This window comes from Lupinus angustifolius, chromosome LG07 (genome assembly GCF_001865875.1).
Source record: "Lupinus angustifolius cultivar Tanjil chromosome LG07, LupAngTanjil_v1.0, whole genome shotgun sequence".
In the NCBI taxonomy this organism is placed as follows: domain Eukaryota; kingdom Viridiplantae; phylum Streptophyta; class Magnoliopsida; order Fabales; family Fabaceae; genus Lupinus; species Lupinus angustifolius.
In genome coordinates this window covers 17672192-17696826 of record NC_032015.1, presented here as the reverse complement: position 1 = coordinate 17696826, position 24635 = coordinate 17672192, and the positions used below count along the sequence as shown (strand labels likewise).

At 37.1% G+C, this 24635-nt stretch overlaps 1 protein-coding gene across 2 annotated transcripts in view; it reads left to right on the top strand.

The window, feature by feature from the left end:
- The window catches only part of LOC109352544 (callose synthase 7-like), a 42223-nt gene that overhangs the window by 4740 nt on the left and 12848 nt on the right, over positions 1-24635 (top strand). Inside the window, exons 10-44 of one of the 2 annotated variants that reach the window (XR_002108367.1) lie at positions 147-281; positions 372-448; positions 561-648; positions 1566-1694; positions 2133-2250; positions 3061-3392; positions 3524-3576; positions 4279-4339; positions 4627-4711; positions 4797-4846; positions 4964-5050; positions 5282-5386; positions 5479-5573; positions 5661-5742; positions 5833-5996; positions 6094-6217; positions 6332-6492; positions 6585-6681; positions 6769-6920; positions 7120-7229; positions 7314-7433; positions 7530-7598; positions 7697-7886; positions 7983-8094; positions 8581-8703; positions 8771-8889; positions 9006-9089; positions 10277-10389; positions 10465-10694; positions 11625-12422; positions 12506-12556; positions 12795-12980; positions 13174-13431; positions 13653-13692; positions 22902-22905. Coding sequence is in view for 1 of the 2 variants with exons in the window: in XM_019594579.1 (XP_019450124.1) it covers positions 147-281; positions 372-448; positions 561-648; positions 1566-1694; positions 2133-2250; positions 3061-3392; positions 3524-3576; positions 4279-4339; positions 4627-4711; positions 4797-4846; positions 4964-5050; positions 5282-5386; positions 5479-5573; positions 5661-5742; positions 5833-5996; positions 6094-6217; positions 6332-6492; positions 6585-6681; positions 6769-6920; positions 7120-7229; positions 7314-7433; positions 7530-7598; positions 7697-7886; positions 7983-8094; positions 8581-8703; positions 8771-8889; positions 9006-9089; positions 10277-10389; positions 10465-10694; positions 11625-12422; positions 12506-12556; positions 12795-12980; positions 13174-13413 (4740 nt within the window). In the remaining variant the exon portion in view is untranslated. Of the gene's footprint in view, positions 1-146; positions 282-371; positions 449-560; positions 649-1565; positions 1695-2132; positions 2251-3060; positions 3393-3523; positions 3577-4278; positions 4340-4626; positions 4712-4796; positions 4847-4963; positions 5051-5281; positions 5387-5478; positions 5574-5660; positions 5743-5832; positions 5997-6093; positions 6218-6331; positions 6493-6584; positions 6682-6768; positions 6921-7119; positions 7230-7313; positions 7434-7529; positions 7599-7696; positions 7887-7982; positions 8095-8580; positions 8704-8770; positions 8890-9005; positions 9090-10276; positions 10390-10464; positions 10695-11624; positions 12423-12505; positions 12557-12794; positions 12981-13173; positions 13432-13652; positions 13745-22901; positions 22906-24635 lie in introns of those variants that run through there. The other variant, XM_019594579.1, reaches the window with a different exon arrangement.

Here is a 24635-nt window from a genome sequence, read left to right as displayed (position 1 = left end):
GGGGGGGGGATAGGGACTTCATTGTCTGACAGCCCTGACCCGACACATACAAATATTTTGAGTTTGAACTTCAAATATAAGCAGAGCAACATAGCAAGAATGTTTAAAATAATACTGTTTAATAACTCTTTTTCTTTTGTCCGAAGATGTGCAATGATGTCTATGGAATTTTATCTAGCAATGCCCATTCTGTCAGTGGAGACACGTACCAAACGGTAGCACTTGATGATGAATATTTTCTCCGGGAAATTATAACTCCTTTGTATGATGTCTTAGCCAAGGTAAATATGATTTAGCAGTAATTGGATAAGTTTTAACCACAATTTTCCATTATATGTTCCTGAAACCCTTTTCTGTATTTGGCGAAATAGGAAGCAAAGAGAAACAACAAAGGCAAGGCAAGTCATTCCAATTGGAGAAATTACGACGATCTTAATGAATACTTTTGGTAAAACTTTCACTGAACTTTTACTTACTAGAATAAGAGAGCACTCAAAATAGTGTTAAAAGCTATTTTCTATAATTTGGGATAACAATAAGCTCAAATTTTCGATTCCCAGGTCTGACAGATGTTTTAAGATAGATTGGCCAATGAATCTCGAAGCAGATTTTTTTAGGCATTCAGATGATACACAAACATCAAATCAGGTATCTATCCATTTTACTTCTCTTTTCAAGAACATTTTGTCTGTATATGTGATTTTCAACTATCATATGCTTTTTTCACAATACATCGGTGCCAACAACCTCAACAGAAAAGTTTTACCACTAGGGGACTCAGTTAGATGGATCAAACAATGCAGTTGTGTTCTATTGTGAACCATGTCTTTGGAAATGCCATTTGAATCTAACTATTTAAGTCATTCTTAATGGTTTTGTCCAGTGCTTTAAATTGCGGACCGCATCACGTGATGCGGCCCAATATTGCTATTGCGGTGACCGCTACAACTGCATCACATCGCAATTGTGGTGTGATACCAAATCACAATGATGTGACCGCATCAGGCCACAATGCAAGCACATTTGGGCTGGATCAGGCCGCAACGCAATCGCATCGGGCCACATCAGACCATACCGATTTCAAAAATAATTTTTTACTCACAAAATAATTCACACCGCAAAGGCCTCAATCGCAATAAACCGCAATTTAATACACTGTTTTGTCAATAGTTTTTCTGTGTTTTCTATCATCCACTCGGTCTACTCTTATTATCAGGGCTTTTGATGGTTTGATCTTACATGGCAAACCACCTAAGGCGAGGATGGGAAAGTGCTTCCTAGATTGTTTTAGGAATGGAAATGGATGGCTTAGCATATATAAAGGCAGAATGGGATGAAGATATATAATGATAGCTTAAGAAATTATCGATAAGATGAGGATTACGAGTAGAGTGTATACCTTCACATCGACCATTTATGCATATACAAAACTTTCGCGTCATCCATCTGGATGAAGTTGTTTTTGCATTGATCATAAGCATTACTATATTTTAATATCCGCATGGTTAGGTGCACGCACATTACTTTGTTACGAACCTTTTTTGAAGTATAAATGCCAATGGCAGGGCCGTAGCCAAGCTAGCTCTGGGGCTGGGAAGAAGAAGCCCAAAACAAATTTTGCTGAAGTTCGTACGTTTTTGCATCTTTATAGGAGCTTTGATCGAATGTGGATATTCTTTATATTGGCTTTACAGGTAATCTTAATACATGAACCGGCAGTGTATTCTTTATGTGTCACCTTATTACTTAGACCACTGCTTAAGTTTTAGAACTTCACAGCACAAAATTTGGGTGCCTTTATTTTGGATTATTTCTCAACAAAATCATGTCTTTTTTTGGGTGAAATAATCACTTATAAGATGTTGGCATACATCTGCTAATAGTTTTTCAATAATCAGATTCTCAGAATGATCAGATTTATGATTATAATCAGAAGGTAGTTTGAATTGCTTCTAATTATCCTGAGTAGCTTTTCAAGTAAAAATTGATTATTTTGATTTTGACCAAACACAAATTTCTTCTGCTTTACTCCAATATCTACATTAAGTTAATCACTTTTTTACAGTCTAAAAATCACTTTTATTCAGCTTAAACATATCAGGACATTATTTCATGTGAGTCTTTATTGTCAGGCTATGATTATTATTGCATGGAGTTCATCGGGACCTCTTGCAGTGTTTTTTGACGGGGAAGTCTTCAGAAATGTGACGACTATATTTATTACATATGCTATTCTCAATTTTCTCCAAGGTACTTCTTTACCTATATGTTTGAGCTTTTCGTTGTATTTCTTTTATGATAAGTAAATTTATCTAAAAGAGAGAACGGAAGGTGGGAAGATACACTATCCTCTAAGTCAATACAACAAATAAAAAATAAAAATAAAAATAAAAGTTGCCCGATACATTCTGAACTCTATAAAGGGCAGCACTTCAATGCTTGTGAAATATATCCGAAGTTAGGCAATGCACTAAAATATTATTGTCTTCACCTTCCAAAAGGAGTCCATGAAAACCATGTTCTGCCTGAGATGCGGTTGCGTTGCAGCCACATTATTGTGATTCAGTGTCACACCGCAATTGCAGTGTGATGCGGTTGCGGTGGTCCGCAAGCTGCATCACGTAATGCGGTCCGCAATTTGAAACATTGGCCTGTAGAAAGGATCCCTTTGCCGACAACATTTGGAAACTCGGTCGGATATAAAGGCCCACTCCCAAGGGCCTATTGGGGTTTATCTTCAAGATTCATTAAGATGACGCCAAACCATACTTCCTGTGTTTTCCATGCTAACTGTAACAGCTTTGCTTGCTCCCTTTCAACATGAATTCCTTCTGTCTCCGTTGCTGTATTTGCAAACCTCTATTAATTTTCAAGTTTTGTATTTACACAAATCAAACCCCATAACAGAAAGATTTTTCCGGAAAAAATTGCCTCCCTGTTGGAGGTTATTGAGTTCCTTGGTTAAGAATACAAAGAGTTTTTATTTTCTAAAAAAATGACATCTTTATTGTTTAGTGGAAGTTTTTAATTTATTAACTTTCTCATATCTTCTATTTGCAGTAACTCTTGATATAATTCTTACCTGGAATGCATTGAAGAATATGAAGTTTACTCAATTGTTTCGGTATCTTGCGAAATTTGTGGTAGCAGCTGTTTGGGTTGTTGTTTTGCCTGTCTGTTATTCTAGTTCCCTACAGAATCCATCCGGGCTTATAAAATTTGTCACCAGTTGGGCAGGGGATTGGGGAAACCAGTCACTTTATACATATGTTGTTCTTATATATTTGTTACCAAACATACTGGGTGCAATACTATTTTTCCTTCCACCCTTGCGGAGAAGGTTGGAGCGCTCAAATATGCGAATCATCACCCTTTTAACGTGGTGGGCTCAGGTTAGCAACACAAGCTTATTTTATTTTTACGAAAATACATGTATCCTAATGCCTGATATATTAATCACTGCATCTGTTTCTAATTGAAGTATATTTTGCTTTCTCTTTGTCTAACATTTACCATGCTGCAGCCGAAATTGTATGTAGGCCGAGGAATGCATGAGAACCTGTTTTCACTGCTGAAGTAAGTGAGAAATTCCTATTGATTTCCTTTTTTATTCCTCGCGTTATTTTTATACTATGTGGGAGTGGGATGGTGAGGTAGGATGCTTTGGCAGGGAACTTTACGGTGCAAACTTCCTTTCCAATCTAACCACGTTTCACATTTAAGTTGCTTCATTTTTGCTGAGGGGAAATCTTTCTTTAGAGGAGCAAAATTTATAATTATGAACTTGTAGAATTCTGTTTGTGGTTATATTAGAATTAAGTTATTAATTCTTGAAGATATTTACTGTCCTTGTTAAAGACATGCTGAGCAAAATATCTATCAAGTGCCTGTCCAAGTTTTCACCATATTACTTATGAAGCTTTTTAGCCAATACATTTAAGAGACAACTGGTGCTTTTTTTTATTTTATTTTCTCTATTAAATTTCACTAAAGAGAGACCGAGCCTCGGTGCAATGGTAAGATTGCTTGCCTTGTGTCGTGGTGGTCAGAGGTTCAAATCCAGGAAACACCTCTTCCCTTGCAGGGGTAAGGCAAGGTGCATACATCTACCCTTCCCAGACCCTACTAGGTGGAAGCCTTGTACATCGAATGGACTTTTATAATGAATTTGGCTAAAGATTGGTTAATTGAATCTTTGGCACATATATGTTGCTTGTATTATCAAGTTCCTCTTTATATGTGTGCGTATTCCCCTTAAAACATAGTCTGTTATTGCAGGTATACCCTCTTCTGGATCATGCTGCTAATTAGCAAGTTCGCATTCAGCTATTATGTGGAGGTATTTTCTCTAAATTATTTTGCTTTGCTCATGTTGAGAAATTACTCAGATATAGTTTGTATTTAGATTACTTTGTTGTATGTCTTTATCATTATTTATTTCATTAGATAGCCGATCCTAATCCCTTAAGTTTCGGGACTGATTAGTATAAGTTGGTTTATAAATATTTTACCCAATATTCATCAAATGATAAGTTATTCACACATATCCACATTCATATAAAAAGAACTTCAGAAATATGCTTCAGAAATTTGTTTCTCGGATCTACTAAGCTAATCTTTTAATAGATATCGCCTATTGTTGGACCGACAAAAGTTATCATGAGAGTCCATATAGAGAAATACCAGTGGCCTGAGCTCTTTCCAGAAAATGGTAACATTTTATGTCCTTTTCTCTATCCGTACAAAATATTATGCCGGTATTTCTAGCTTTGACTTGTGTCCGATAAATGCTGCAGAGACTCACAATATATGTGTTGTAATTGCAATATGGGCTCCAATTATCCTGGTGAGTTAACTAGAAAAGGAATTTTCAAATGATAAACTTTATCTTATTCCATTGCTTCGGCTTTCACTTTTTTGTGCTGGATTAAATTCCACTATTATATGTTTCATTGATATACAGGTTTACTTTATGGATACTCAAATATGGTATGCCATTTATGCCACTATATTTGGTGGAATTGTTGGTGCCTTCAGCCATTTGGGAGAGGTAAGTAGCAAACTCATTGCAATATTTTATGTTCAACCTTAATAATTTCTTCCTTTCGGGGATTTTTCTTTTATCCCACAAAGAATTTTTATTTTGTTGTTGTATTCGATACTTCAATGATTTTCTTTTCAACGGATTTATTTGTTTTGCTTATGGTGATAATAGTACTAAATTTGTCTTGGTGTTCAATCACCTTCTGCTGATTATATCCTAACATTTTGCATCTCTTAGATAAGGACACTTGGGATGCTCCGCTCCCGATTTAGATTTGTACCAAAGGCTTTCAGTGATTGCTTTTTGCCTGGAACAGACGGAAAGACTAAACCAGAGGACTTGGTACTGTACTTGTTGATAATGTGATTATTTAATTATAAAGGCTAAGTATTTATTAGGATTTTTAAATTCCTCGCTAAATCCAAAATTTTCAGGACGATTCACATGTACGGAGGAATGTTGCATATTTCTCTCAGGTTTGGAATGAGTTTATAGATTCTATGAGAAAGGAAGACCTGATCAGTAACAGGTATGAATTGCTGTTGCTTGACATGCCTTGCATCAGATGCATGATTTTCGAGCTTCTAATTATATCTCTTTACTATTAATTGTCCAGGGATAGAGATTTGCTTATTGTTCCATACAGTTCAAGTGATGTTTCCGTCATTCAGTGGCCTCCATTCTTGCTTGCTAGTAAAGTATGTGATCTGAGTGGTTCGATAGAGGTTGAAATTTTATATAGTTCTATGTTTTCCGCTTCCTTTCTAAGTCCCTTCGATATGTCACAGATTCCTATAGCCCTCGACATGGCAAAAGATTTTAAGAAAGAGGACGATGCTGATTTATTTAAAAAGATAATGAGTGATGAGTACATGCATTCAGCGGTTGTTGAATGCTATGAGACTCTCAAAGACATCATACAAGAGCTCCTGCTAGATGATGAAGATAAGCGGTACAGAAGAAATATATGTATAGTGTCTGTTTACCCATTTAACTTTCTGCGTATTCGGATCCTCAATACTGTTTGGTCTCTTCCATATACGACACAGGATTGTAACCCAAATATACAATAAAGTAGAAGGGAGCATACATGATCACGCATTTGTCAAGGAATTCAAGATGAGTGGCTTGCCTTCACTCAGTGAGAAGTTGGAGAAATTTTTAACTCATTTGGTATATTTTTTCCGCCATGTTATCTTTTTCCCCTTTTTCTCATTATATTTCGGTTTCCTTCTTGGTAGACCCAGTCTGGTCTTATAAACAAATACATTTTGTCTTCACTGGCAGCGCACATATTGTTTTCATTGGGAGCATTTTCATCGGGAGAAAACAGAGATTGTCCGAGTTAAGATATCGAAGTTAATGAAGTCATTGGAGCCTCAGATAGTGAATGTGCTACAGGATATTGTCGAAATTATCACACAAGATGTTATGGTCGATGGCCATTTGTACGTTTCTAACATTGAATGACATATTGGATTATTTTTTAAGCCTATAATAAGTGCTGCTATATGATATTCACATGTTCTTCTTTCTCCAGAATTTTGGAAACACCCCAGCATTATGTTGTAGAAAAAGGACAAAGGTTTGTTAACATTGACACTTCGTTTCCACTCGACAAATCAGTGAAAGAGAAGGTAGTGTTCACAACTACACTGCAGCGAACAGATTTGCATTATTGGTTCTGAATGTGCTTATGCTCATTAGTTTTTAATTCTGTGCAGATTATTAGGCTCCATTTGCTCTTAACGGTTAAAGAGTCAGCCATAAATGTGCCCCAAAATCTGGATGCCCGCCGCCGTATTACATTTTTTGCAAACTCCCTCTTCATGAATATGCCAAAGGCTCCCAAAGTACGGGACATGTTGTCGTTCAGGTTAGTCATTGTGATAGAGCGATAGACTAATGAATCAAATATGTTTTCATTACCCTTTTATTGTTGCTAGCAATTGCGACATCGTTTATTGTTGCTGCATGCATGTACCTACAGATTATTTACTTTCCCAACTATATGGTTGATTATTTATTTTACCTCAAGCTACCATGATGTGGAACTTATCTGTGTTTTGCTTCAGTGTTTTGACACCGTATTACAAAGAAGATGTTCTATATGCTGATGACGAACTCAATAAGGAAAATGAAGATGGGATATCAATTTTGTTCTACCTAAAAAAGATATATCCTGGTCAGTTTTGTATTTATTGATGTTATTATCCCCCCACTTTAGTACATATGCACTGATTTTTCTGCCTGACATAATGCACTACAGAAGAGTGGAACAATTTCCATGAACGCGTGAAAGAAATAAAAAATTTATATCCCGATGAAGATGAAGCGGAGTTGACTCGTCAGTGGGCATCTTACAGAGGGCAGACACTCTATCGGACAGGTCTTGATCGTAGTGAATATTATTTCCATTGCTAGATTTGTATATGAATTGTAGTTTAAATTGTGTTACTCAACTATTTTGATTTGTTTTTGCCAGTGCGAGGAATGATGTACTATAGGAAGGCTTTGAAACTTCAATGCTTCCTTGAATATGCCGGAGACAATGGTTGGTTTTCTATCTTATTCGATGTGTTTCAATTTCAAATCCTGAGATATGGTTGATGCAATTCATTTATGAATGAACTGGCTTCGTTTCCTCTGCAGCTATATTTGGTGGCTACCGGAAGTTGGGCTTGTATGAGAAAGATAAGAGGATGCACTTTGATCGTGCTCAAGCTCTGGCCGATTTAAAGTTCACGTACGTTGTTTCTTGTCAATTGTATGGTTCTCAGAAAAAATCCCAGAATCTTCAAGAGAGAAGCCGCTATACAAATATTCTGAATCTGATGTTAATGTGAGTCAGTACACCCATTTTCCGAACTGTATAAAGTCCTTCTATAATATAAGACAACAATTGGATTTACAATGAAAATTGGAACGTACCATGCAGGCATAAGTCCCTTCGTGTTGCTTATATAGATGAAAAAGAAGAGACAACAGGTGGAAAATCTCATAAATTTTATTACTCTGTTCTCGTCAAGGGAGGGGACAAGTATGATGAGGTATGGACAAAAATTTCTTGTGAATTCTGATCGACCCATGTTTACCAAGTTAGATTAGGGAAGTCTAAAATATATGGATTAGTTGAATAGCATATCTTCACTCAAAACCTTAAGGCCTAGGTTCGAAGGTTCATCCATTCATATAGACTCAAAAGTACGTAACCGAAACTGTCGTATTTTTGTATATTGATTTGAGGTAGATTACACATATCTAGACTTACTTAACCAAGATAGATTGACCTACTCTAACTAATTCGAGGCTTAATTGGCTCGATACTCGGGATGTAATTACAGAAAGAAAAATAATTAGCTAATAATCAGCATGTAGAGGATCACCCTAAATTACACCCAACCAACCCAAATGAAATATTTAATACAAATTCGAACGAAAGCATCAGTTTGTATCTGGTTGCTAAATTTGGTCTAGTTGGTGTAGGTTTTGGAAAGAGACTTAAATTTCAATATGATTCTGTGTTGCATTACTAGGAAATATATCGCATCAGGCTTCCAGGCAATCCAACAGAAATTGGTGAAGGGAAACCTGAAAACCAAAATCATGCCATTATATTTACTCGAGGAGAAGCCTTGCAGACCATAGACATGAATCAGGTAACTTATCTTTGAACTTCAATTTAATATGCATCAGTGCTCTTACCTTTACCTTTTTTTTGTTAAGGATAATTACTATGAAGAGGCTTTCAAAATGAGAAATGTATTGGAAGAATTCCGGAAAGATCATAGTGGGCGAAGGAAACCCACCATAGTCGGTCTGAGGGAGCATATATTTACTGGAAGGTCTGCTTGTGACAATATGTTTTAATATGCACACACACACATATGTAAATATGTTATAAGTAACCAGACATGAAAAGGCACTTGTTATCTATGCTAACATTTTTCGTGTTTTGCAGTGTTTCATCTCTTGCTTGGTTTATGTCAAACCAGGAGACCAGCTTTGTGACCATCGGCCAACGAATTTTGGCAAATCCTTTAAGGTTAGTCCCAATAAATTTGTCGTGAACTTTTTGTTGCAGAGTGAGTCGTTCGGATTCTCATCCTATTTTCACTTTTTCCATACTTTCCCCAGAGCTGTTTAAGATTGATACTGTTTTGATGTGATGCTGAGTGATATGAAAGACAAACCCAACAAATCCTATTTAAACTAATAGTAAACTCTTAATGCTAATTAAATAAGGAAATGAACAAGGGAATATAAATAGGATACAAATCTTTGGAGATCATGTACAATACTTCAAAATATTTGAAGATATAATTAAAATTTCATGAGATATTTTTCATATATTCTAACACTCCTCCTCAAGCTAAAGCTTAGTAGCTTTAAGCTTGACTTAAATGAACTTAAAATATCAGTTACCAATATGATTAATCGGTTGGAAAGAAATCACGGCTGGAAAGATCTTCTGTGGTAAGACAAGCATTGGTATGTTTCATTGTTAGAGAAAAAAGACAGGACAAACATTGGAGAATAAGCAGACACCTAGAGTAGGGCCAAACAATGATAAACCATAGACAACCACCACAGACTACCACGAAATAGACGAAACACACTGAAGCAACTCAAACCTGTCAAGGTAAGATGAGCATACCACATTTGAACGCCAAACACAGCAAAGCACGACCAAAGAGAGCTTAACCACCATGTGAAGGCAGATAATAGAGGCAATGTGAACAAGACCTGAATAGAGATGGTATGGCAAGGCAAATAAATGGCAGAGGTGCCCAAGGAGAGCCAGGAAAGTTCAAATGCGTTGATGGTGGCCGGATGTTTTCCAGTGCACCTTAGACGCTGTATTCCGAGGTGTCTTTGGAGATGAATAACAAACTACAACTACACAGATAAATTTCAAGATGTGTTCCTACAATTTCAACATCCTACTTCTGTACTGAATTTTCTTATATGTTTAAAAGAAGAGATATTGGATTGAACCTCATAATTTTGTTTATTAATTGTTATTGGTTTGATTACTTAATAAGCATCTTTTCTTATTGAGATATACAATGAGTCACTTTCTGTAATAAAAATAATGTAAAAATACAATGGAGTTGGAAAAACAAGAAAATAATTTTTTTGGGATTCTTCAAAGTGCTATCTTCTCTTATTCCTTGTAAAGTAAATGTTGTCACTTTTCCTCTTAATTAATCTACATTCCTAAATATGCAGGGTTCGATTTCACTATGGTCATCCCGATATATTTGACAGAATCTTCCACATAACAAGAGGTGGCATTAGCAAAGCATCAAAAGTTATAAACTTAAGCGAGGATATATTTGCAGGTACTTCAAGGTTGAGTAGGAAAATGAGCATTTGATGGGTGGAAATTTTTGACTAATTGTGCTTATTCTCCATAGGATACAATTCAACATTGCGTCGAGGATTTATCACACATCATGAGTACATACAAGTAGGTAAGGGGCGTGATGTGGGCATGAATCAAATATCACTCTTTGAGGCTAAGGTAGCAAATGGAAATGGAGAGCAGACACTTAGCCGTGATGTTTATCGACTTGGACGGCGATTTGACTTCTTCAGAATGTTGTCATTCTACTTCACCACAATTGGTTTCTATTTCAGTAGCATGGTAATTAATCAAATCTCCTTTTGAGGATCTTGTCTTGATAGTTTGTGGCTATTATTAGTAGCACATTACCAGCATGAACTTCGCGTAATTTGAACTATATCGTGCTTTTTTTCCCCTCAAAACATATATGCATACATATTGTGTTTTCTTCCACCCATCATGGGAAACAGCTTTTGTTGCATACACTATCGAGTTCTGCAATAAAGAAGAAACCAATAAAAAAATATTAGAAATCATCTTATTATATGACTTGTGAATGAATTCTACTATGACTTTAGCTATTTTTAATATAACTATTGGTGAAGATAGGTCTACTATTCAAAATGGTTTATATGAAATAAGGTATGGGTAGGATACCTAGATAATGAAATCCATCTTCAATTTTCATGAAATGGCTGCTCTTCTAAGACTTAATTCAAGTATTTCTGCTTCACCGTCTAGACACTTGCTACCACATCATTTAGTTTTTTTTTTGTATAACCAAGGGTACCCTCCTTATCCTATGGGTAAGGAACTAATCCCTTTCAGAGTGCGTGGCTGCCCCTCCCAACAAGTGTCGCTATCACGTCATTTAGTTTAATCCAGTTATTTGTAATTATATTATATGGTTCATTTAGTTTAATCTAGGCTCATTTAAGATATTGTTTACTTGAAAGTAGATGCTATAGAAATTACATATGATCTATCAAAATCACATTGCTTATTGTGGTATTGGGCATGGAAACAAATTCCTTAAGCTTAACCAACTTAGGCTGAGTTGGGCTGCTTTGTATGAGTAAGTAATGACATAAAAAATCAATACAGTCATAGATAGATCTAAACATCGAAATATGATATAATCGGAGTGATTATTAAAGCACATAACCCTGCATTTGTTATGTAAAATGGGGTTAAACTAACACCGGATTTTTTATTTTTTGAATTCTTCAGATAACTGTGCTGACTGTCTACGTATTTTTATATGGACGTTTATATATGGTATTGAGTGGAGTTGAGAGAGCAATTCTTGAAAATCCAAACCTGCAGCAGAGTAAAGCACTTGAACAGGCATTGGCAACACAGTCTGTTGTTCAGTTGGGTTTACTTCTGGTACTGCCCATGGTTATGGAAATCGGCTTGGAGAAGGGATTTCGCACGGCATTAGGTGATTTTATTATCATGCAGCTGCAACTAGCCTCTGTATTCTTTACCTTCCAGCTTGGAACAAAAGCTCATTATTATGGAAGGACACTCTTACATGGGGGCTCTAAATATAGACCAACTGGTCGTGGTTTTGTTGTCTTCCATGCAAAGTTTGCTGATAACTACAGGATGTACTCTCGAAGTCACTTTGTGAAGGGCCTGGAGATACTAATACTATTGATTATTTATGAAGTGTATGGGAATTCATATCGCAGCTCAAATCTTTATCTGTTCATCACATTCTCGATGTGGTTTTTAGCCGTTTCCTGGTTGTTTGCTCCTTTCTTGTTTAATCCTTCTGGTTTTGATTGGCAAAAAACGGTGGATGATTGGGCAGATTGGAAGCGGTGGATGGGAAATCGTGGTGGTATTGGTATCCCGTCTAATAAAAGCTGGGAGTCTTGGTGGGATGAGGAAAATGAGCACCTCAAATACTCAAATATCCGGGGGAAAGTACTTGAGATACTACTTGCATTTCGCTTCTTTATCTACCAATATGGAATTGTCTACCACCTCGATATCGCTCATACTAGCAAAAGTTTGATGGTAGAACAACTCGTCTTTATGTTCTTCGATCCTGTTAATGGTTTTAGTTTTATGGCACCATCTTACTTCAATTTTCCTTGTAGGTATTTGGACTTTCTTGGGCAGTTTTGGTAATAGTTCTTATTGTATTGAAGGTATGTAAATGCTGCTCTGGTATCACGCGCTGAAATTGTTTGATACAAAATACTATTAACTTAAGGTTAAATGGTTTCGTCCTTCTATTTTAAATCTATGATGTAAAACAATTTATTTTCGATTAAACAAAAGGAAATGTTATACCATAATAGCCATTGTACTGTTAAAATTATTTGATTTCTCGAAAATATAAATTCATGACCTCTGTTGTTTGTATGAATTCCATGTGGGCATCAGATGGTATCGATGGGTAGACGAAGATTTGGCACCGACTTTCAGCTCATGTTTCGTATTCTCAAGGCACTTCTCTTTCTTGGCTTCATGTCAGTCATGACTGTATTATTCGTGGTATGCGGGCTTAGCGTATCAGATCTGTTTGCTGCCATTATTGCGTTCATGCCCTCCGGATGGGCTCTTATTCTGGTAAGTTGAAACTTCTGCGTAGTACGAATTATGACTTCAGAATATTTTTCGCTGTTTTTCACCAACTTCTTACGCAGATTGAAGAAAAAATGCTATATATTTTAAGCCATCCTATAATTTAGGCACATTTCTATATTTAAGTACTCCATTCATCCAAAATCGCTAATGATCCTTTTACGCTTGTGCAATCAAGATTGCGCAAGCATGTAGAGGATGTTTGAAGGGAGCTAAACTATGGGATTCGGTGAAAGAGCTTGCAAGAGCATATGAATATGTAATGGGATTAGTAATCTTCATGCCAGTAGCCGTTTTGTCATGGTTCCCATTCGTGTCCGAGTTCCAAACCCGGCTGCTATTCAATCAAGCATTTAGTAGAGGGCTCCAGATTTCAATGATCCTTGCTGGAAAGAGGGAGACGGATAAATCTGACTGACGCTATTAAATTGCTAAGGTAACCATGCATTTACTATATATCGACCAGTGTTTTAAATCGTGGTTACGTTGCAGGCCAATACAATGGCTTGCAATCACATCATGTGATGCAACTCCGTCTCCTTCTCATTCGATATCTTTCGGAATGTCAGTATGAATTGCAAGTGTTTTCCATTTGAGGATAAATCAGCTTTATATGTATCAAAATTATTTTTTGATGATTCCCTTTTTCATTTGCAGACTGAGAACAGGAATGACCAATGAATATTCAAAACCAAGGATTTACTTTTGATTAATGCAATGACATTGTATCAGCATTGTATATGTATAAACTAGGGGTAAGGTTTATTTATTACTATAGACCATAGGAAGAGGATTTAGTGGAGAAAAATCATTATTACTCATTACAGTTTAATTAGATTTAAGGAATTTTTAAGCATATTTTTGTAAAATATTGAGTTTAAAGTTAGTTGCAGTCATTGAATTTACAATACCACCAAAAAAACCAACCAGTTCAGATTTTACATGGGGAAAATTGCATCTTAAATAATATTTGATTTTCTCTTTACATATCTTGTACTAGGGGTGAGTATGGGTCGGGTAAGGCTTGTTCATTACTCGACTCTAAATGTTGGTCGAATTATTTTTTGAACTCGAAACCAGCCTTAGACCCAAATGAGGACCAGGTCAGTTTTTGAACCCGATCTAGACCCGATTAAATATAATGTATACCACGTCTAGATAAAATATTCTCAATATTAATTATATATTGTTAATCATATATATATATATAATGAAAAAAATTAGAGAATCATGATGCGTTTGACCAAAGATGTCATTATTTTGTATACTTGAATATATATCACATATAAATATGATGAATGAGTGACCATGAGACTAGTTAGGTCGTGTTTGTCCATTATCATGTCTTAAATATTGTTTGTATTTAATTTTTGAACTCAAACCTGAAACCCGACCATATTCGAATCCGGTCACGATTGTATCGAATCGGGTGAGTGGGCAGGATTGTGTCTGGTAGTTGAGACAAAATGCAACCAACTTTTCCACCATCTTGTAGGACCCAATTAAGGGTAACGGCTGATGAAATTGAACCGGAAAATCCAACTCCTATTGCTTTAAACATTGCATAGGTAGAGTAGGGGTCAGAAATGAGGTCTTTTAACATGCTCTCTCTGCCATTCTCAAACAAACTCCTAATACACTATAAAATCATTCAAGTTTATCAATTTTCAATAGCAAACAAATTAATTCATCACATAACATGAAACATAACAGTGATAATAATATAACAATTCAAACCCACCTATAGTTTTGATTTAAATATTTTTTTCCATATAAATTCCTGCATCATGGATCATCAGGTAAAGTCTAGGGTTTGAAAATGGTGAATGAAAAAACAGGCGGTACAAGACCCTTTTATCTAGGGGTGGCAATACGGGCCAGCCCGGCCCAGCCCTGTCTGGCCCGTCAGAATATGGGCTGGCCCGACCCGACCTTTATTGTTAAAATGGTTCAAAATGCCAGTCCGACCCATATTTGGCAGGGCTGGCAGGCCGGCAGGCTGACCCGTTTTGTTTTTTTTTAAACACACGTTAAAACTTTTAGACAAAAATAAATAATTCAAACAATTCATAAATGTCTTTTAAAACAAAAAATCACAAACAAAAGACACAATCTCATAATAACATATTACATTAGTACAAAACTTGTAAATTATAAACAATAAACCACCATAGTCTTAAACTTTTAGACTCCTAGTTCATAATATGTATAAGAATCAAAACTATTATATTATAAATCAACCACAATAATATATATATATATATATATATATATATATATATATATATTACTCAATTTAATTTGAATTCGACTACATTAAAAATATAAATTGAAACTGAGTCGAATTCAATTAATTTTTCAAAAGGAATCAAAAGCAGTTGTTCTATTTGAGTTTCCAATTTTTTATTTCAATTAATTAAATGTCCCCTAATTGTCAGTGAAATTCCACATTCTCATAACAAACACAATAATTGGATAAGAGTGAAGATAGTAGATAATTACGTAATGAGACATTAAATGTCCATTTTACAAAGAGAAAGAATAATTATATGCTTAAGGATTCAAACATAAGTTAAAATTGTAAAAGTTTAATCTTAATTGCAATGAGCAACATGATAGACAAATGAACTTTAATTTTAATATTGGCCCGCCGGGCCAGCCCGACCTGGCCCTCCATGGCCCGTCTAAAAAACGGGCTTCCAAAACAGGTTGAATACAGGCTTTTGGACTAAAACCCCCAGCCCGACCCGCTAAAAACACCTATCCGAACGGGCTGGCCCGTCGGGCCAAGCCCATTTTGCCACCCCTACTTTTATCCTTAAATTGATCTTATTAGCTTAACCAAGATTAGTCAAAGTGTTTATCGACTTTCTGAAACCAAAAGTATCTCAAAGTTATAAGATAGTCAAGTAGTTATAGATTGGTAAAGAGTTTAAAGAATAAAGTGGTAAGAAGATTGAGAGTTTGAGTTTTATTCACTACAGTTATTAACATACTAACATTTTTTTGCTATTATATTAAAATTGAGCATATCCATTACATAGTAATAGAATGATCACCATATAAGAACATGGAAAAAATATATGAACTCAAACTCGCCCAAGGCTCTCTCTAGCATAAGGTCACTTAGGACTAGAGATGACAATGAGTTTTATCTATGAGGCAGGTATCTAACGAGTTTTCAATTTTTATATATTTTATTATAATTAATATATAAAATTAATTAATACTTAAATAATATGATATGTATATATAATTTTATAATTATAGTTCAATCACTAAATTTTATTATGAAATACTCAAAATATAATATTAAAATAATAACATAAATATAAAATATTTAATTAGAATTATATACAGTACCTATGGAGTAGGTGTCATGATACTCGTTCCTATCTATAACTTATTTTTGTGAGTATTCATTGCGAGTATTTTGTCATCCCTACTTATGACCATTAATAAACTTCACTTATTATTTCATTTTCGTGATATATTTTATTGTAACTAGAAACCTTTGTGGGTCAGTTAACAACAAAAGGAAGGTAACCATTCTCTTCAAACCTTCCTCTTCCATTAGAATAAGAAAACCAGTCAAGTGAGATTGTTGTTTGATAGGGGTCGGGGTAATGGTAGACCCCCTATTACACAGGTGTATACTAGGAGGAAGAAAAGAATAACTAACTAGCTATAAATAGTAGTTAGGATGTGTAATAACTCACTTTTTGAGATTCTGGAAATTGGATTGATTTAGGAATCAGTTAGGCGGTTACTTTTTCTCTCTTGTTTTCTTCTATCTTGTATACACACTTTCTGGAAATATTACTCATCTTCTGATCAAGATCACATTGATCTTGCTTCGATTTCTTCTTCAATTTCTACTTCTATCTTTGATTCTGAACCAATGTTTATCACTGGTATTAGAACACCGATTCTGGTACCCTGTAATTCCACGAGAAACCGTTGTTGATGATGACAAGGAGCATGGCGAGGAATAACGAAGATTGGGAACAGGAGAAGGAGGAAATGCGAGCCAGAATCGATTTGAATGAGGCGAGAATGAGAAAGACGGAGGATCTCTTGGCGGCGATTGCGGCAAAATTAGGTATTTCCTCGGATGAGCACGGTGGCGATGAAGGTAGTGATTCGGCGGTGGCGATAGAACCGACTCATCACGGCGAAGTAACGAGCAGTGGAGGCGTTTGGAAATTCCAGTGTTCGTCGGGGAAGACGCGTTCGGTTGGACGTGCAGATTGGAAAGGTATTTTCATTGAAACGCGTGACTGAAAATGAGAAAATGCAAGCCACAGTTTTAGCTTTGGAAGGGAAGGCCATGAGTTGGTTCCAATCGTGGGAGAAATGTAATCCAAATCCGTCGTGGGAGGGGTTCAAGATTGCCGTGATTAGGAGGTTTCAATCGTTGATGATTCAAAATCCTTTCGAGCTATTACTCTCGGTAAAACAGACCGGAATGGTAGAAGATTATATGGAAGAGTTTGAGAAATATGTAGGGGCTCTTCGGGAGATTGATCAAGAATTTGCCAAGGGTATCTTTTTGAATGGATTACGGGAAGAGGTGCAAGCCGAAGTAAGGTTGTTCGAGCTTCAAACTCTTACGGCAGTAATTCAGAAGGCGATTATGATTGAACAGAAGAATGTAATCGTTAACAAGAAAGGAGCCACTTCTTACTCTAGAACAACCGGTTTTCAAAGGAATAACTCATTTAATAAAGTGGTAACAGTGGACACTAAGGGTTCAATGGGAAGGAGTTATGATATCAGTGCATCCAGTGGTGACAAAAACAGTGTAGGATCGGCGAGTGTAATGGAGGCAAGTCGGGCCAGGGGAGGGGGATTCAAACAGCTTTCGGGGGCAGAGATACGGGAGAAAAGAGAGAAGGGCTTATGTTTCCGGTGTGATGAACCTTATCACCGGGACCATCGGTGTAAGAATAAGCAATTAAAAATGCTTATTCTAGAAGATGATGAAGATAGTGAGGGGGAGGGACAGGAAGAACCAAGAATGAAGGAGTTCTCGGCATTGCAACTCTCCCTGTGTTCCATGGCAGGGTTGACGTCTGCAAAGTCTTGGAAGGTGGCAGCAAGGTGGAAGTAGAGGGGGTGGTAGTGCTCATTGATTGTGGAGTCTCTCATAGTTTTCTTTCACAGGATTTGGTTCAGAGATTGCATTTAGCCATAGAAGACACTCCCACTTATGTAGTAGAAGTGGGTGATGGCCACAGAATTCGGGGTCAGGGGAAGTGTACCGAGGTGAAATTGTATGTACAGGAGTTGGAGGTGGTCCAAGAGTTCTATCTTTTCGGATTAAAGGGGGTGGATGTAGTCCTCGGGTTAGATTGGCTTGCTAGCTTGGGGGAGGTGAAAGCCGATTTTGGCCAGTTGGAGTTAACGTTGAAAAAAGGGGGAGTGGTGTACAAAATCCGAGGGGATCCGGCTTTGACGAAAACACTGCTGTCTTTTGGTGCCATGATGCAGGTGCTTAAGGAATAAGGGGAAGGTCTGGTCTTGCATTATGAGGACACGGATGAGCCCAGAATTCGGGATCAATTGATTCTGTCCTTGGTGGAGGACGTGTTGCAGGAATTCACGGAGGTTTTTGTTGATCCGCAAGGTCTTCCACTAAAACGGAGACATGATCACGCCATTCATCTAAAGGAGGGTGCAGAGATTCCAAACATTCGTCCTTACAAATACTCCCACTATCAAAAGACCGAGATTGAGAGGTTGGTGACGGAAATGCTACATGCTGGAGTTATAAGACCCAATATAAGTCCCTATGCTAGCCCGATTATCTTGGTCAAGAAGAAGGATGGAGGCTGGAGGTTTTGTGTAGATTACCGGTCTCTAAACAAGGTGACAATTCCTAATAAATTTCCTATTCCCATCATCGAGGAGTTGTTCGATGAATTAGGGGGTGCTCATATTTTTTCCAAATTGGATCTGAAGTCGGGGTACCATCAGATTCGGATGCATGAGGAGGATGTAGAAAAGACAGCTTTCCGAACACACGAAGGGCACTACGAGTTCCTGGTAATGCCTTTCGGTCTCACCAACGCACCTTCCACTTTTCAAGCTCTCATGAATGAGGTGCTCAAACCTTTTTACGGAGGTTCGTATTGGTTTTCTTCGATGATATCTTAGTTTTCAGCACTGACATAATTTCTCATGTGGAGCGTTTACGACAAGTGTTGGAGCTCATGCAGAAGCATAGTCTCAAAGCCAACAGGAAGAAGTGTATGTTCGGGCAAAAGAGGTTAGAGTATTTGGGGTACATTATTTCCGAGAGGGGGTGGAGGCTGACCAAGCCAAGGTTGAGGCAATGAGTTCTTGGCCCGTTCCGAAAGATATCAAAGGGTTGAGGGGCTTTCTCGGTCTCACTGGATATTATAGGAGATTTGTCTGTGACTATGGTAAAATGGCCAAACCACTCACCGATTTGTTGAAAAAAGATGCTTTTAAATGGAGTGCCCAGGCCACAGAAGCTTTTGAAGTATTAAAGAGAGCAATGACCGATTTACCTCTTTTGGTGGTACCATATTTTTGGCAGGTATTCACGGTGGAAACTGGAGCCTCTAGCAAGGGGTTGGGAGCAGTGTTAATGCAGTCGAGTAGACCGTTAGCCTTCTGGAGTCCAGGTTTGTCGGTGAGAGCCCAGCAAAAGTCATTATATGAGAGGGAATTGATGGCTTTGGTGCAAACAGTGCAGAGGTGGAGACATTATTTGCTAGGGAGGCACTTCATCGTCAAAATAGATCAGCGGAGCTTAAAATTTCTTAATGACCAGAGGTTATTCACGGCTGAATAGTTTAAGTGGGCCGTGAAGTTGATAGGGATGGACTTTGAGATACAGTTCAAACCGAATCGAGAAAATGCGGTTGCTGATGCGCTGTCCCGAAGAAAAATGTACGCTGTCGTTTCTTTGGTGTCCTTAGCAGATACTGAAGTTTGGACACAAGAGGTGGAACAAGATCCAAAGTGGAAACAGATGATACAGGATTTGATCATATCGCCTCACTCTCATGCGGGATTTGAGTTTAAAAAAGGCTTATTGTTGTATAAAGGGAAGTTACTAATTTCTAGACAATCAACTCGCATCCCTTTGATACTGAAGGAGTGCCATGAGACTCTTATGGGCGGACACTCGGAGTTTTTCCGGACTTACAAACGAGTGGCCAGTTGCTTGTTCTGGAATGGCATGAAAAAAGACGTTAAGGCGTTTGTGGCGGAATGTGATGTCTATCAGAGGCAGAAGTATTCTACACTGACTCCGAGGGGATTGTTGCAACCTCTCCCGATTCCATCGTAGGTTTGGATGGATATTTCGATGGATTTTGTGGTAGGTTTACCTAGAGTTGGAGGGAAGGATATTATATTTGTGGTGGTGGATAGGTTGACGAAGTATGCCCACTTTTATGCTCTGGGACACCCTTATATGGCTAAGGAGGTAGCCACGGTGTTTGTCCATGAGGTGGTCAAGCTACATGGTTTTCCATCTTCCATAGTATCCGATCGGGATCCTATTTTTTTAAGCACCTTCTAGAAGGAGTTGTTCAGGTTGGCTGGCACGCAGCTGAAACTTAGTAGTTCCTATCACCCGCAGACCGATGGACAAACAGAGGTGGTCAACCGGTGCCTTGAAAATTACCTTCGGTGCTTTGTGGGCCCTAAACCCTCCAGATGGCTTAAATGGCTATCTTGGGCGGAGTTCTGGTATAATACTACGTTCTATAGTGCAGCGGGAATGACCCCTTTTAGGGCTCTATACGGTCGGGATTCCCCCATGTTGGTTAAGGCAGCTGATTTTCCATCAAAAGTGGAAGAGGTGAATCAGATGATTCGACAGCGGGATGCGATTTTGACCGAGCTCAAGGATAACTTGTTGAGAGCTCAAGATCAGATGAGGGAATATGGGGACAAAGCGTAGAAGGCAGGTGGAGTTTCAGGAGGTAGATTGGGTGTATTTGAAGATTCAGCCGTATAAGCTGAAGTCTTTGGCAGCAATGCCGTGTATGAAGTTAGCTCCTCGATTTTATGGCCTGTATCAGGTGATAGGAAAGGTGGGGGCAGTAGCCTATAAGCTCGAGCTGCCAAACTACTCCAAAATCCATCCTGTTTTTCATGTGTCATTGCTGAAAAAGGCGCTTAAACCCAACCAATGTCCGCAGCGTCTACCTCCAATGTTGAATGAGGAATATGAGATGGACGTGCAACCGGAAGATGTGGTGGACTGTCGTGAGTTGCAACGCGGTCAGGTTGAGGTATTGGTGAAGTGGGCACAACTACCCGAATGTAATAATTCCTAGGAGCTAGCGACGGTTTTGCAGGAGAAATTTCCTTCTTTTCCCCTTGAGGACAAGGTGGCTCTTTTAGGGGGGGGGGGGGGTATTGATAGGGGTCGGGGTAATGGTAGACTCCCTATTACACAGGTGTATACTAGGAGGAAGAAAAGAATAACTAACTAGCTATAAATAGTAGTTAGGATGTGTAATAACTCACTTTTTGAGATTCTGGAAATTGGACTGCTTTAGGAATCAGTTAGACAGTTACTTTCTCTCTCTTGTATTCTTCTATCTTGTATACACACTTTCTGGAAATATTACTCATCTTCCGATCAAGATCACATTGATCTTGCTTCGATTTCATCTTCAATTTCTACTTCTATCTTTGATTCTAAACCAATGTTTATCATTGTTCATAGAGAAAAATACTAAAAACTCTTTTCAAAAAAAGATTTTGATTAATGGGTGTTGATTCTTTGGCAAAAGGGTATGTGTCCCCACTAAAGTTTTGTTTGGGAGTTAGGAGGGAAAGGAAAGTACAGGGATCAAAGGGTTAGGAAGGGGGAGGAAGGGAAGGAAAAGGGAAGGAAAATTGGATATTCATAGTTTGAAAAACCACAAGTGAATAAGTTCGAAAGAATTTGGTGCTTGAGAGTGAGGAGACAAAGTTCAACTAAAATGACATGGGAGAATATTAGTATTTTTAAGAAATATTATTTAGTTTTTCAGGTATTGATTTTTTTTGTATTACCAATGATATTTCATCATTTTTTGGATACACCTTCCAACAAATATCGCTCTCAGAGTCTCAGGAATTGAACCCTCAACCTTGAGGATCCAGGTATTGGTTGAAGAGTTCATTAAATAAATTCACTACAAAATAATGCATTAAGAGCTATTATTTAGAATGCATTGATTCTATTCTATTTTATTCCTTGATAGGTTGATAAGCTATAATTATTTTAAGCTAATAGATTGATAGTTGACAAAATCCTTATTGTCATAACTCATTCTCCATTTTCATATGCTGATTTTCAAGTAACATACAATATCATTAAATTTTTATTTTTTGTTACTCGTTCTCCCTCTTTAATGCAACAATAAATATTGCACCGTGAGTAATTGTTTGACATTAGTGTTGTTCAATTTGTTATGTTGGATATTTTTTATAAGCAGCACAATTTATAACTATGAAGAGTCTAATGGATACTTTAAATCATTAAAATAAGAGTTTGCTGAGTTTCATTATAAGTGGACGCATTTGACTATCGTTTCAATTTATCAAGAAGGCTTGGTCAAGTAGTGTAAGGTTTCGTTAGATCCCGAAGATAACCAAAAGGTCAAAGATTCGATTACTGAGAGTGACACTTATTAGGAGGGACACTTATTGGGACTAGCAATTCCAAAAGTAATTAGTTTTTTACCAAAGAGGTGGGGGTACACATGTGTTGTTACCGTAGCTTGCAGCAATTCTAAATGACACGAAATAATACGCACTGTAAGAACCGATCTCGAATACACCCACTACAATATGGCTACCAATGCCAATTCTCGAAATTACCCACAATATGGCTACCCGTGCCAATTCTCTTCCCACAATACTGACTACCAGTGTCAGTTCTCGAAATGACCATAATATGGCTACCTGTGCCAATTGCTTGTGCCATTTCTTAGTGCCACGGAAAGAAAGAGGGAGAAGTTTGCCGGAAATGCATTGGCGGAAAATACGAGGGAGAAAGAAAAAGTTGAATGAAAGCGCATTCAACTTGGGGCAAGAAAAATATGAAGGCAGAAAGCTTCTATTTATAACTTGGGATTTTTTCCAAGTTCCTAGTTTCTCCAATGTGGGACTTGAGAGTTGTTTTTTTTTTCCTTTTTCAAAACTCTTCAATGTGGGACTTGAAAGTTGTTTTTTTCAAAACTCTCCTATGTGGGACTTGAGTATTTGTTTTTATATTTCACACCCAAAAGTTCACACTCATGGTTTTCAACAAACCATATTCCAACAACATCTGTTGTCCCACACTTTGTCTCACTCCATGTGTCATGGGTTTGTGATTGGTCAGAAAAAATATATTTAAGTTAAAATTTAATTATTAAGTATTTTTCTGACCAATCACAAGCGCATGACACATAGAGTGACATAAAATATGGGACAATAGATGTGCTCTCAAGAGATGGGGATACAATTGGTAGCACACAACAAAATCTAGATTCATGGAGAGAACAAAGAATGGTATGAGTTTGGGGAAAGAGTCAAGGAAAGATGACAAGGGTTTGCAAAATTGAGAAATTTGGGGAATAAGTAGGTCTTAAATGAAGAAAATGAGAGTGATGAGAATTTCCTAATATATAAAAAGGGATCAAACACTTGAATATTATCACCCTCAGTGAAGAAAATGAGAGTGAGAAATCCCCCATATACAAAAGAGGGTTAAACCCATGATCACCCTCATCAAAAAGGGTCAGGCTCTTCTCCATTAATGGAGAGACAAGTGTAATTTTTCTCTTTAGTTTGAAGGGTAAATTTGTCTTATCATAATAAACATAAGGGTATAAATGTAAAAGCATATCACATTTTCTTTAGTTTTTTGCATCACTTACCTCTCCATTACTGACGAGGTGAGGAGTCACGTTCCATCAAAAAGGGCTCTACAAATGATGTATATAGAAAATTATGGAGAGCTCCAAAGGAACTATGTAAATACAAGTTCCCTTGAGAGTTATATCATTTTGACTAATTGCTTACTAGTGGATGTATGTAAAATATTACATGGAACTATAGAGTATATTAACATTGGTCAAGAGGTATACAACACCAAGAGATAATCTTGGTGTTAGGCTTAAATTAAAAGAAATATAAGGGTTGGAGTCTTTAGTGTTATCAAGATTCATCTTACGATGACAAAGACTAAATATCTTTTTATTAAAATCGAAGATGATAAAGATGAAAGGTTGAAAGACTGAAAGGTTAAAGTTGTGGTCGGATGTCATCATGATGACAATGAGAGTAAAAGTCTAAGGTTTTCGATTAGGGATGACAACGGGTGCAGGCCGATGCAGACAGCGTTTTCCTGTTCCCAAACCCATAATATTTACAGGTACCCATGCGGGTAGCGGGTATTTGCGGGTACTCAACGAATTTTTAATTTTAATTATATATTTATATATTTTGTAATAATCAATATGTAAAAACAATTATCACAAGAATAATATAATAAATTTATGATCATGGTTAAATAGATTTAATTTATTATGAAAAGTAATAAACTATATGATATATAATATTAAAATAGTAATAATAATAAAATATAATATATATATATATAAATTAAATTTTTTA